A 14,961-nucleotide genomic window follows, 5' to 3' on the forward strand; every position below is an offset into this window, starting at 1 on the left:
ACACGCACACGCACACGCACACACACACACATATATATATACACACACACACACACACACACACACACATATACACGTATACACACACACACACATACCATACGTTGCAGCTACTAAATAAAAAATATCCTGTTGCTCATCCACTTTCCCTTGATTGTATGCATATAATTCATAGAACTACCTCATCTACCACCAGTATCACTGCTATTGTTATTGATATTGTTCTTGTACATACTGTATATTATTTTGTTATTTCTCTACTGGCATTGATAAGTTTTGTTCTTTTTTTTATATTGAGTTTTGCTACTATGCAAATACAGTAACCCTTTCACTGTACCATTGACATCTGACAAAATAAACGTTGATTATTATTATTATTATTATTATTTGATAGTGTTTATCGGAGACGGTAATGTGAAGAACAACATGACCTGCACCAAAGTCACATTAGGATATAGACTTATAGTAGGCTACTAGTTTTACCACTTTCAGTTTTAAAAATCTTTACTCACTCTCTTTAGCATATGGCCTCAAATGTGAATCCTTAAAGAGACGGGCGGGGCTAAAGCTTAAGAGGGTGTGAACGATGCTGAATGGGCGGGGCTAAAGCTTAAGAGGGTGTGAACGATGCTGAATGGGTGTAGACAAAGAAGAGCTCTCCAGTAGGTGTACCAAAACATTCCAAAAGTGGGGCTACAACTTTAAATTATAATTACTTTCGCATTGTTCCTCAAATGCTGTATATGACATACAATTTTGGAGCTCTGAATTTTTTTCAAGTGTTGCTACATAAGACCGAATCGAGGCGGTCGGTCACATATTCCCGACTCGTTTGATCTGATTTGTTATGGGAGAATCTACTGACCCCTGTGTACTGTATGCACCAGTCTCTGGGCTAAAATAGATTTAATTTACTTTCAACAACTTTAGCTGGGTGTGACTGAACTCGCAGTGCACAATGGAACCAATAGAGTAGTCCCAAAAGTCCAAAACCCCTTTTTGAAAGAGAAAAATAATACCATTTGAACCCAGGACTGTCATGCACCAACATTAAGTCAAACCCCGACCATAACATAGTTGTCCTATACTAGGACCTTCTTGTTGTCTTATAACCTCATTAATAAGAGGTGTCCTTACCTTCCAGCTTCATGCCAACAGTGAGGCACTTCTGAAAGCGGCAATAAGGGCAGCGTTTTCTTTGTGTCTTGTCGATGGCACATGTCTGGTTCTCTATGCATGTGTACCGTTTGTTATTCTGAACCGTGCGCTTGAAGAAACCCTGCGGAGAAGAATTAACATTGTCAACACGTATGACCCCGGCGTTTGTAACTGCCCGATTCACAAACACATGCTTGAGCGTGCAAGCTCTCACACACATACACACACACACACACACACACACACACACACACACACACACACACACACACACACACACAGAACATTTCTTGACACCATCTCCTGTTCATCATCGACAAATGACCAGAAAATTAGGCTTTACAGTTCCTCATATGTAAATGGTGCTGAATGAACTAAATGAATAATGAAAATTCTGATTTCAATATGTAAAACTTAAAACCCTAACAAAACACAAAAACAAATATCGGATACACTACTTTGTTATAAAACATTATAATTCTTGCTATGAGATTATCAAAATAACTTCCACGCTTTGAATTGTTAATGCTAAAAATATTTACTCACAAATAAACAATGATTTTTACTATTTATTAATTAATTTTATTGTGCTTTGGGTAAATGTTCAGACAGATGCATGGATACAACAATTGTCATGTTACTTATATTTGAATTAATGTTTGATGAAAAGTACAGAATAAACATCTGTTCTAATTATTAGTTTAAACAACAATATAAAATACTATTAATAGCATCAAAATGTGAACAATATTTTCATGAAGTATCCTGTTGCAATTCCAGCCAGACAATACCACAAGCACTACATGGATATTTACACTTACGGTGGTGCTATGAAGACTTCAGAATGTACCCGAACAACTTGTTCTATCTTAATTATAAAACAATATGAGAATAAGAGAATAACAAATCCAATCATTTATAGTTCACTTGGTTCTAACTGTACCGTTGAAAAAATGTTCAGAAGTAGTGTAACAGTATAACTTTAGACCGTCCCCTCGCCCATACCCGGGCACGAACCAGGGACCCTCTGCACACATTAACAGTCACCCACGAAGCATTGTTACCCATCGCTCCACAAAAAGCCACGGCCCTTGCAGAGCAAGGGGAACCACTACTTCAAGGTCTCAGAGCAAGTGACGTCGCCGATTGAAACGCTATTTAGCGCGCACCACCGCTAACAAGCTAGCCGTTTCACATCCGTTACAGTAGCAGGAAAAATCTCACGTGGAAAAGGTATTAGCGTATTTGATGCAGTCTAACACAGTGCCATCTGTTTTATGTCACCAAAGCCCCATATACTACCCACCATTGCGACCTGTATGCTCTCTTTGGCTCGCCCTCGCTTCATACTCACCGCCAAACCCACTGGCTACAGGTCATCTACAAGTCTCTGCTAGGTAAAGCCCCGTCTTATCTCAGACCACTTGTCACCATAGCAGCACCCACCCATGGCACGTGCTCAAGTAGGTATATCTCACTAGTCACCCCCAAAGCCAATTCCTCCTTTGGCCACCTTTCCTTCTGCTGCCAATGACTGGAACGAACTACAAAAATCCCTGAAGCCGGAGACTTATATCTCCCTCACTACCTTTAAGCACCAGCAGCTGACAGACCACTACACCTGTACATAGCCCATCTGTAAATAGCCCATCCAACTACCTCATCCCCATATTGTATTTATTTATTTATCTTGCTCCTTTGCACACCAGTATCTCTACTTGCACATTCATCTTCTGCACATCAATCACTCAATCAATGGTATGGCGAGGACCCGACATGCCCCCTCTGCCCAGCTCCAGCGACTCTGGTTGCAAGACCAGCCTCTCACAAGGCCGCTACACCTGGAGGCACAATCAGGTCCTCAAGAGCCTGGCTGCAGCACTTGAGACCAAGAGGAGTGCAACCAATTCATTACCTCCAAAAACAAGCAATCCCGTCAAAACAACAACATTAATCCGGGAGGGACAAAAAAGGCCCAAGCATCCTCCTACGAAGCCAGAAACTGGACACCTAGCCATGGCCCGGGACTGGAAGATTGTTGTCGATATTGGCCAGCAACTCATTTTTCCACCTGAGATTGCTTCTACCAACCTTAGGCCAGACATGGCACTCTGGTCCCCTTCACGAAAGGCTGTGCACATCATAGAGCTCACAGTCCCGTGGGAAAACTCTGTTGAAGAGGTCTACGAGCGTAAGAAACTGCGTTACACAGAGTTGGCAGCAGACGCAACTCAGCGTGGCTGGAATGCAAAAGTCTGGCCAGTTGAAGTGGGATGCAGAGGATTTGTGGCTTCTTCCACCATCAGGTTGCTGAAAGAACTTGGAATCCTTGGACAGGCTCTCCGGCAGACCGTCAGAGCAGTTTCTCAAGCAGCTGAAAGAGGCAGCCAGTGGATCTGGATCAAACGGAAGGACCCTTGCTGGGCTATAACTTCATGACCCCCCACCCCCACCTGAGAACCCAATTCAGATCCCTCCAACTTGAGGAGGGCATATGAGGTATGCGGTCAGCTGTAGGGCTGGCTCATGGAAGAGGACGCCCCTGCCATGCATTGTCCCTGGTGACATCTTAATTGGGCATGGGACACAAGCTAAAGGCTTGATCACCCTTTAGCTGGCCACCTGTGATGAGGGTGTTTAGTGATTAAAGGCCGAAACACCCACTGATTCGAAGGCACACTACTGAGGATGTATCCCAAAATTGACATCTTAACCCAGTCTAAGAAATAAACCTCCAATGCCACTCTATCAACATCACGGCAAATCTCATGCGAGTGCATACAATCTATTGGCACAATGGACAGTTTTTAACATCTCGTCCCGTGTTTTATGATTCTGATTCAGTGTTTAATTGGTATATTGTAATTACTTCGCCACCATGTCCTATGTATTGCCATACCTCCCTTATCTTACCTCATTTGCACACACTGTATATAGACTTTTTTACTGTATTATTGACTGTATGTTTGTTTGTTCCATGTGTAACTCTGTGTTGTTGTTTGTGTCGAACTGCTTTGCTTTATTCTTGGCCAGGTCGCAGGTGTAAATGAGAACTTGTTCTCAACTAGCCTACCTGGTTAAATAAAGGTTAAATTAAAAATAAAAAATTCCCGATCCACACAAGTCGGGAGAAATGCCTTAAACCTGCCCATTTAAAAGTAAAACAATCAATATTTCACCAAACTCCAAACAATGTACAACCTGCATTGCTTGATCCAGCCTTGTGACATGATAATATAACCACACTAGAATAGACACACTGGATATACATTCTACTGATCCACTGGAAACACAGTCTACTGACCCACTCGATATACAGTCTACTGACCTACTGGATATACAGTCTACTGACCCACTGGATATACATTCTACTGACCCACTGGATACACATTCTACTGACCCACTGGATATACAGTCTACTGACCCACTGGATACACAGTCTACTGACCCACTGGATATACATTCTACTGACCCACTGGATATACATTCTACTGACCCACTGGATATACATTCTACTGACCCACTGGATATACAGTCTACTGATCCACTGGATACACAGTCTACTGACCCACTGGATATAGATCCTACTGACCCACTGGATATAGATTCTACTGACCCACTGGATATACATTCTACTGACCCACTGGATATAGATTCTACTGACCCACTGGATATAGATTCTACTGACCCACTGGATATACATTCTACTGACCCACTGGATATACAGTCTACTGACCCACTGGATATACAGTCTACTGACCCACTGGAAACACAGTCTACAGACTTACTGGATATACAGACTACTGACCCACTGGATGTACAGTCTACTGACCCACTGGATATACATTCTACTGACCCACTGGAAACACAGTCTACAGACCTGACCCACTGGATACTGACCCAGATACACAGTCTACTGACCTACTGGATATACAGACTACTGACCCACTGGATATACAGTCTACTGACCCACTGGATATACAGTCTACTGACCCACTGGAAACACAGTCTACAGACTTACTGGATATACAGACTACTGACCCACTGGATGTACAGTCTACTGACCCACTGGATACACAGTCTACTGACCTACTGGATATACAGACTACTGACCCACTGGATATACAGTCTACTGACCCACTGGATACACAGTCTACTGACCTACTGGATATACAGACTACTGACCCACTGGATATACATTCTACTGACCCACTGGAAACACAGTCTACAGACTTACTGGATATACAGACTACTGACCCACTGGATAAACATTCTACTGACCCACTGGATATACATTCTACTGACCCACTGGATATACATTCTACTGACCCACTGGATATACATTCTACTGACCCACTGGATATACATTCTACTGACCCACTGGATACACAGTCTACTGACCTACTGGATATACAGACTACTGACCCACTGGATATACATTCTACTGACCCACTGGAAACACAGTCTACAGACTTACTGGATATACAGACTACTGACCTACTGGATATACATTCTACTGACCTACTGGATACACATTCTACTGACCCACTGGATAAACATTCTACTGACCCACTGGATATACAGACTACTGACCCACTGGATATACATTCTACTGACCTACTGGATATACAGTCTACTGACCTACTGGATATACATTCTACTGACCCACTGGATACACATTCTACTGACCCACTGGATATACAGTCTACTGACCTACTGGATATACATTCTACTGACCCACTGGATGTAGATTCTACTGACCCACAGGGTATACATTCTACTCAATAAATGGTATTTCCATTAATATATAGACCAGTTTAAACATATTGTACTCTTTCAAGTCAGTGATCGTGTCTGTTTGTGCGTGTGTGTGTTTGTGTGAGTGTGTGTGTCTGGGTTAAACTGAATGACGAAGTTAATGTTTTTGGGGTTTTTTTTAAACACAGAGATCCCTAGAGTGAGCCTTTGTAAACATGTCACTGTTAGTCTACACCTGTTGTTTACAAAGTGTGTGACAAACAAAGATTTGGAGCCTCCAAATCGCCAGTGAGGAAACCATGACCATTTATGGTTCTGTCGACCTTTATGTTGGTTTTAACATGCAGGTACAGTGTGGTTTCATGTGGACTTAGAATACAAGTCTGTGTTTGTCTATCTGTGTGTATCTGTGTGTATGTGTGTTTATGTGTGTTTATGTGTGTGCGTGCGCATCCTGCTTGCTTGCCTGTGTGTGTGTGTGTGTGTGTGTGTGTGTGTGTGTGTGTGTGTGTACAGGTTTAAAGCAGACCAACACTGTATTACATTGTGTGTTTAGACATTGAGTCCTGATACCTCCTGTCTCAGACCCACGGCAGTGTGCTAGACTGATACCTCCTGTCTCAGACCCACGGCAGTGTGCTAGCCTGATACCTCCTGTCTCAGACCCACGGCAGTGTGCTAGCCTGATACCTCCTGTCTCAGACCCACGGCAGAGTGCTAGCCTGAAACCTCCTTTCTCAGACCCACGGCAGAGTGCTAGACTGATACCTCCTGTCTCAGACCCACTGCAGTGTGCTAGACTGATACCTCCTGTCTCAGACCCACGGCAGTGTGCTAGACTGATACCTCCTGTCTCAGACCCACGGCAGTGTGCTAGCCTGATACCTCCTGTCTCAGACCCACGGCAGTGTGCTAGACTGATACCTCCTGTCTCAGACCCACGGCAGTGTGCTAGCCTGAAACCTCCTGTCTCAGACCCATGGCAGAGTGCTAGCCTGAAACCTCCTGTCTCAGACCCACGGCAGTGTGCTAGACTGGTGAGAAAGGACAGGAAAGACCCCAATCTTTCTCCCGTCCAAAAAAAACCAGACAGCTTCCATTGAAATAACTACACGGTACAACTCCAATATGTTCCTGATTAACAGATCCCGTTTAGAACTGTGCTGGTGGGAAATTAGCCATCATACTGCAAAGTCGACATGATTTCATTGAAGACACCCGTACACACATAGGTTACCTTTAAAATGATCCACGGTCAGAACGCTGTCTGAGGATATGAGTTAAAAACGGGTTATCTCGGCTAAAACGACAGGATTCATTTTACAACTTTACTAACATGCCTCTCTAACAAGACGGAATCCAGTGACATCCTCCATATGCTGAGTTTAAGAAAGAAAAGAAGTTTAAAAAAAAACGCTTTCAAAGAATTACACACTCTCTACCATTTTAAAGAAGACAACACTTCAAATGAAGCAATGTTGCAATTGAAGGTATCCTCAGAGTAAATGTGTTGCATCTTAAGGTCAGAAAATCGATTAAATCTACAGCGTAGGCTATGTGGACTACACACAAATAGACATTTAGAGATTTTACAAAAAAACCATTTGGTTAACTATATGTAGGTTACTTGGAACTTCTGCAAACAAATGTAGGAGTTTACTAAGGCTAATACGCTAGCATAAACAAATCGAAACTGTTTACATATTTTATGTACATTGGTACATTGAAATATGCACATATTTTAACACATAGCTTACTGATTATGGAAACAGCAGGTACATAGACCAGACAGGAGACAATATGAACCACTTCACACTAACCACCGTTATATCCTTCAACCACAATCATCAATATGTTATTATCAGTTACATATCACTGCACGTAGCACATTTTCTTCAATAAAGGTTCCAAGAGAAGCACAGAAGGACAATCTGAGGAAAGGTTAGAAAAATTGTTTTAAAAAAATAAAATAAAAAATAAGAACAAACCTTGCAGCTTTCACATGTGAGGAGCCCGTAATGGTATCCAGAAACCTTGTCTCCACACACCGGACACATCTCATCCAAGTCTTCATCATATGAGTAGTCCATCATTTTATAGTGGGGGGCTGCAACACACGACACACATGAGAAAACGAAGAAGAAGACTTTGATCTGAAATACCTTATTTTCCTATATAGGCCTACTGCAGTCTTTAACTATACATCTGACTGAATTTACAATGACCTTAGGCTATGGAATATTTTTTTTGAAAATCCATCAAATTTTTTAGGAAAAATTATCATTTTGAAGCTTTGATCCAAAAGGAAATTTGACTAAACTATTCCTTATTTGGATGAATAATGTTATTTGATAGTACTAAAAGGAAATAACCTTAATTTTCCCGTTTTGCTGCATTCACTCTTGCTCGCCAGTCGCAGACAGTGCAAACATATGAAACTGAGCTTCATAAATATTCATGATATTAAGTCGTGAATTCATCCCGGAAATGGTAAGATATTAGAGTTAAGCATTCGAGGAGTAAATGTTACCGCCCACAGGCGAATGAAGACGGCCTACAGTGCAACCTTTCGTGCTAACAGGTGAAAGAAAAATATAAAACCGATTCTTAAATTGAACTTAAATTGAATCGCCTTCAGCTACTCTTCCCGTGTCTGCTCTGCTCTGTACACATACGGTTTAATTTACTTTCCATAAGCACCTGCTTAAGTCATTTTACGGGCATGAATGCTGATGAAAATAATTGCATTGATAAGCGGATATATAACAGTGTTAGCAAACAGCGGAACTGACATTTACAATGGTAAGAAAATAATTGATTGTCCTTAAAATGCGGCAAACATCAAACAGAAAAATCACAATGAATTTCAGAGCAGATAGAATAATGTAACTTTCAAAATGCGTCTTTCTGCCTGTGTGTCTGCTGAACATGTTTTTCTCCATTGACCCTCTGATCTGTAAGTCCTGTATAATAAGTTGAGAAAGTCATCGTAAATACGAATTTGTTCTTAACTGACCTGCCTAGTTAAATAAAGGTTAAACATATATATTATAATAATAATCTTACAAACATATCCGCCAGCACAAAAAATTCCCGTATGAAAATGTCAGGCCTCCTATTTTGATGACAGGAGAGCTGAACCCATGGGTTAGATTTTTTGACAAGTTCAGAAAGTTTTTCTGTAACCTATAACTTAGCTATCGAATCTTATCTCGGGCCTCTGAGAAACATGCAGCCTCAAAACTGTTTTCAGTTTAAAGTTTGATATTTGAAAATAAGCTATGCCCATGTTTAAATGGATTGGGAAATGGCATTTTCTTTTTTTGCACGCAGACAGAGAAACTACCCGTGCAAAATATAGATGAAAATTCCATTCATGCCTTGAAGCTTGAGTTATCAGATATTTGTATCCACACCATATGAAACTTAATTTTTAAAGATAATCGAACTGTGCAATTAGCAAAGTGGAGGGGATTAAGAAATAATAATTCGATAGGCTTGCAAAGAACACTTCAATTCTCATCGAAAATAGTGATCTTATTTTCTAACATTGAACTTTTGGAAATTAAAACAAGCAGTAGGCTAGTCCAGCATTATGAGAAGGAACCCCCGAAACTACGGGTTATAGGTTACAATTTGTAAATTTAACAAAAATGATTCCAAGCGAAATGTATTTAACCCAACTTGGCATTTTTCAATAATTGCACATTTATGTCATCAAAACTTTTTTTGGTCGTAGGCCAAATTTCTTACTCGCAAACTGTAGGATATCTGATTTGCACCCTCGTGTTCTGGAGTAACGGTTCTAAACTCGTCGCCCTTTTAATATAAACTTTTGACAAAAACGTGACCTGAAAGAAAATAATGTATTCCAAATATCACTGACATAATTCTGCATGGGGCTGAAACCGAAGTTTAAAAAGACAGTGGCCTAGACTTGATGCCATTTGGGGAATTCACATTTTTCAGGTTCCAACAACTGGCACATGAGCTCTTGCATATTAAGCAAACGTTAGACATCAGGTGAGCTTTAGGATGGCTTGTGGCTAGGCCTGTATGGTAGATCAACCGTAGCCTATAATTTCATAATAGCCTATGGCAGGAATGAAACACAATGGATAAAACGGAATGATATCTGACTAAGTGAATATTGTGCTTTTAATTAATTCATAAAGTGTACAATGGAATCATTTACCATGCACTATTTGGAGAAAGTCGGTGACAGCAACAATGATCTTTCCTATAGAATTTGGGTAGAGCGAATTCGCAAATACCACATATTGACCGTCCCAGCGTAGCCTACCTTAATAGTGATATATAATGCATGATCAGCAAATAAGTTAACTATTCCAAGTTGACAACTGAATAAGATGCACGACGAGTTTGTCTTGGCTATTTATGTCCTAAACTGTCAGGTCTTTCGCCCGTAATTACGCACAATTTCACAAATTACACCTTTCGCGATGCCAGTGTTAACGCACAACGGTCGCGCGGTCTACAATATTGCCTAATAATACGGCATCTAAATCGGTCTAGATTTCTTACCTTGCATATTTCTTGGCATGTGTCCCTGTTCTCCATGCGATCGAACGAGTCCTAGAGATTCCGTGTCGCCTTTGGGCAGCATGACAGCTCCACTGGGCTGAGCGGGAGACTCAGCTCCGTCCGGCTGACCACCTGGACCGGAGAGGAACACCACAGGTTCTCACACTCACTCACTCACTCACGCACACAGACACACCGGAGAAAAGTGGCTTCCCAAATCCTGCGCGCTCACTGTATGGCCAAAATGCAGCGGGCTCTGCTTAAACAGACAGCGAAGGTCTAGGCTACATACCCGATGGGTAGCCTGCAACAGCGAGAACAATGTAAATTCATACTGAAATTGCTCTTGGGTAAATTGAAATATGGAGCAATGCCGTTGACCCTAGTATACGAGCATGGTTTTACCGCGAAGTTAAGGGGTGGAGCACAATGATTTCGAGTTCTCTCTCTCTCTCTCTCTCTCTCTCTCTCTCTCTCTCTCTCTCTCTCTCTCTCTCTCTCTCTCTCTCCCCCCCTCTCTCTCTCTCTCCCCCCCCCCTCTCTCTCTCTCTCTCCGTCTCTCTCTCTCTCTCTCTCTCTCTCTCTCTCTCTCTCTCTCTCTCTCTCTGATTAAAATAACAAATCTACCCGGACAACCAGGATTGAACCGGGTTAAAATATGATGACACCTCTCTAGAGGTCTCGGCAGCTGACTGCTCTCCCGCTGGCCTTTCCACGTCTTTGACACTGGTCTTGAAAGTGGAGTTTGCGAACTGTCAGGAACTTTCGGGCTGGTTTGAAAAGACTTTCACGCCGGCCGCTCCTTCAGGTAAATTCGGTCTATCTGTGATGGAGTGAGATGTGAAGTTCAAACCTCTCCTTGCTGCTTTGTTTACTCCACGGACACCGCTTCCTAACGCCAATCAGGGGCTCATGGTGGTATGACATCACACCCTTAGCTCCAATCGCGTGCGGAGACGGGCAACATCATTTCTAAATCGTTTATCCACACTGTCCAAATCACAACTGTTTTTACTGCTAATGATGGGCTTTAAAATCGGCTGACTAAATCGAAGTGATGCAACTGAAACCATCTTTGACACAGAGGAGCGGAAAGCATATATGTATAGGCACGGAGGCATGTCGTTATGCCAACAGGTCTAGTAATTAGTTATAAGCACAGTTTTAATTAAGCTTTTCATGAGTAGGTAGCTGATAAATTAGTGTGTGGGGTGGGTTTATTCGTTTTAGGCTACTGGATGAATTAATTCTAAGCTATTGCGACAAAAATGCAAATTAGGGCAAAACTTTTTCAAAGCTGTCGTCTAATATGCAATGCCCGTTTTTTAAAATACCACATTTACCTCTATAAATGATCTAATTTCTCTCCTTAATATTTACAGAATTATATAAGCTACAGGACAAGACACACACACACACACACAGCGGAACACAACATAATTCACTCTTGTCATCACCTGAGCCCTATTGAGAGCTGTCAATCAACGGATGGGGAGGATGGTGAAAAGTGACGCACAGCGGCCTTTTCAAGCAAAAGGTTAGGCTACATATCCAAGGTCAACTCGAGACATACATTAGAGTGGCCCTATAAGCACGCGCGCACACTCATCACGCATTTACGCACTTGCGAGGGCAAACTCTCACACACACGCACACGCACCCCGCAGGTCTAACTGATTTAATCTATCCATTGTATCAAATATATATATATAACCAAAACTACACTTAAATAATTATTTCGAAATTATCAAACACGCAATGCTAATAATTGTTGCAATTATGATATGTTTTATCGTTGTAAAGAACATGCATTTCGTTGCTTTTCTCGTGCATGTTCATGCTCTGATAGTCTAATCTTTATCATTTCCGATCATAAAGGCAACTCGGAAAAGATTTCGAGTGAGTTAACATTTAAACTGTAACCTACACTCACACACATTGGTCTACAAACACGTCCAAATGTCTGACACATTGACTGTAAAATGTTTGGCAATAGATTGCCGGAATACATTTGACTGTTACTGATGTCAATGTTTCGATTGGAATCCATAAATAATTTACTTTAAACTGAACACAAGCATTTCGCTACACTCGCATTAACACATGCTAACCATGTGTATGTGACCAATAACATTTGTTTTGATTTGACTTTGAATACTAAGCGCTATTGAAAAGATACCTTCGCTGATAGTGTTCATAAAACAAAAGCAAGCTGAAGATGTATCAATGATGAGGCCTCAAACCTGTTACGCACGACAACCACGCGTTGAAGTGACCTCATTTGCAACATATTTTCAATTTATTTCCGGATATTCGTCATTCCTTAAATTTGACCTAATGACTAATTTATGCATGTAAAAACATAGCATTGCATTGTGTGTTTTTGTAAAAAAAAAAAATAATAATAACAAAAATAAAACGGGAAATTGTGTATAAGCACCCTAACAGTACATTCAATGCATAGACAACAACATATGTCAACAACCTAAACCAGGGATTGGCAACTTTGATGGGGGTGGGGGCCACAAAAATCTGAACTCATCTGACGGGGGCCACAGTGGCTCACAGGTCTGTGTAACCACACCCACACATGAAGTCAGAGACAACCCTAGCCTTTTTGGGGAGGCCCTAAGTGAAAATGTGTTGCCAGCAACACATTTTAGTTCCTGCAATTCTACTCATTTTACCATGGAGAGAAATGTTTGCATGTGATATCTGAGTGAGAGTGACTAGCAAAATCAATGGGGGGCCCCTGTCGGTAATTGGACCAAGTTTAGATAGCTGGCTAGACTAATTTACCAATCAAATATTTTTTTTAGCTGTCATGGACTAATTGAGTGACTGTCAGTGACTGACATTACAAGAGAAAAATTGCTCAACCAAGTTTCGAAATTGCACCTTGTGTACTCTACTATTCTAACTCTGTTCAAAAAAAAATTATAATAATACTTGTGTGTGTGTGTGTGGTTTTCAGAAATCGATCTGCGGGCCTCCATCCTTGGTCTAAACTAATCTTCAAGCATAACATTGCCAAACATGAAAAATGCCATTGCTGTTACTCAACAATGCACGTCAAAATGGACATTTCAAAAAAGGTTAGAGAAAACTGCAAGTTCAACCTTGTATTTATGGGAACATGACTGAGTGCACGAGTCTAATAGAGAAATGATGAACACTCTTAGAATTAGTGGTGACTTGAGGAAACCTGCACCTTTGCTAGTCAATGGTTCATATTTGCACCTTTGCTTACTTGTCAGGATTCTTGAAAGGAATCTTTAATGTTTCAACATAACAAAGGGTTCCTGGAGGAACCCTGGACTGGAGGCGTGGCTTAGAAGGGGCGTGGCTTTCATACATCCTTTTTGGGGGCCACCTGTTAGATTAAATGTCATTCCTGTTCATATCGTCTGTTGTATTGTCATCACATGTTAAAGTTGAACATTGACAGTTTCCTCAAGAGTCAATGCAAATGCCAAAGTTGAAAAAGTTACCACTTTATTACTATGTGATGAGCAATGTTAGTATTATTCATATTAAGTTACAATGTGTAATATGCAAAAATATTTAAATTGGAAGTGTACGAACTGAACATGATGACCAGGAATGACATTTACTCTAACAGGTGACCAAAAATCTGAAAGCCACACCTCAAATCTTCTGATTGGTTGTCACCTCTACAATATCTTAGTGAAAAGATTAACAATTAAACCCCTTCTCATCGCATACACTTTCTGGTTTGACCCTTTACACATGGGTTCCTCGAAGATCCTTTACACAGGGGTTCCTCAAAGATCCTTTACACAGGGGTTCCTCAAATATCCTTTATACAGGGGTTCCTGGAAGAACCATTTTGAACTGAAAATGTTCTACCTGTGTGGTAATTTTTAGAACCCCAAAAGGTTCTTCTTGGCACCTTTACCTCTGAGAGTGTAGGCTATAGAGGGGCCTCTCGAATCCTGGCTGGCACGCTGCACCAGACACGTAGCATGAAGCTATGTTACAACACAATCAGCCACTACTCACCTGCACCAGTCAAGTCCTCTGTAGAGCCACACTGATCACTTTCATTGTCACGGCTGAAGGAAGACATGCCAATCCACAGCTCCACAGACAAAAACAAGGCTCTGGTTTGATCGATCCTCTACGACACCGACCCTTAATCTCGATCCCCTAACCTATTCCATTCTGTGAGTAGTAATTGGGGCAATCAGAGCAACGAAGAGGGCTGAGACTTCAGGAGTTGAAGAGAAAAGGAAAAAGTTACTGTCCACTTGCTCTGAAGTCGAGTGAACTCTGCCTGGTGAACTATCCCATCCCCTTCCCTCCCTCTTTCTGCCCTCTCTCTCTCTCTCTTTATCTCTCCATCCCTCCCCACTTTCACCCCCCCCCCAACACCACACGCAGGCGCAGGCGCACACACACACACACACACACACACACACACACACACACACACACACACACACACACACACACACACACACACACACACACAAGCAA

General features: G+C 41.6%; 1 protein-coding gene across 1 annotated transcript; it reads right to left on the minus strand.

Moving 5' to 3' along the window:
• Positions 1-1,071: 1,071 nt before the first annotated feature.
• LOC139399526 (nuclear receptor subfamily 5 group A member 2-like) lies at positions 1,072-14,551 on the minus strand. Its single transcript, XM_071144924.1, has 4 exons — positions 14,485-14,551; positions 10,462-10,593; positions 7,905-8,023; positions 1,072-1,279 (listed from the first exon to the last, which is right to left on the minus strand). The coding sequence occupies exons 1-4, from the start codon at positions 14,549-14,551 to the stop codon at positions 1,118-1,120; spliced, it is 480 nt and encodes a 159-aa protein (XP_071001025.1). The 3' UTR covers positions 1,072-1,117.
• Between the last annotated feature and the right edge of the window lie 410 nt (positions 14,552-14,961).

This window comes from Oncorhynchus clarkii, unplaced genomic scaffold (assembly GCF_045791955.1).
Source record: "Oncorhynchus clarkii lewisi isolate Uvic-CL-2024 unplaced genomic scaffold, UVic_Ocla_1.0 unplaced_contig_3434_pilon_pilon, whole genome shotgun sequence".
Lineage (NCBI taxonomy): Eukaryota > Metazoa > Chordata > Actinopteri > Salmoniformes > Salmonidae > Oncorhynchus > Oncorhynchus clarkii.

Bases quoted from the DNA above. Each gene is read 5' to 3' on its own strand.
- LOC139399526 (XM_071144924.1), bottom strand. From the start codon at position 14,551: ATGTCTTCCTTCAGCCGTGACAATGAAAGTGATCAGTGTGGCTCTACA. The intron at 10,594-14,484 runs GTGAGTAGTGGC...TCTCCGGTCCAG, and splicing joins AGAGGACTTGACTGGTGCAG to GTGGTCAGCCGGACGGAGCT. The intron at 8,024-10,461 runs GTAAGAAATCTA...CGTGTGTTGCAG, and splicing joins CATGCCAAGAAATATGCAAG to CCCCCCACTATAAAATGATG.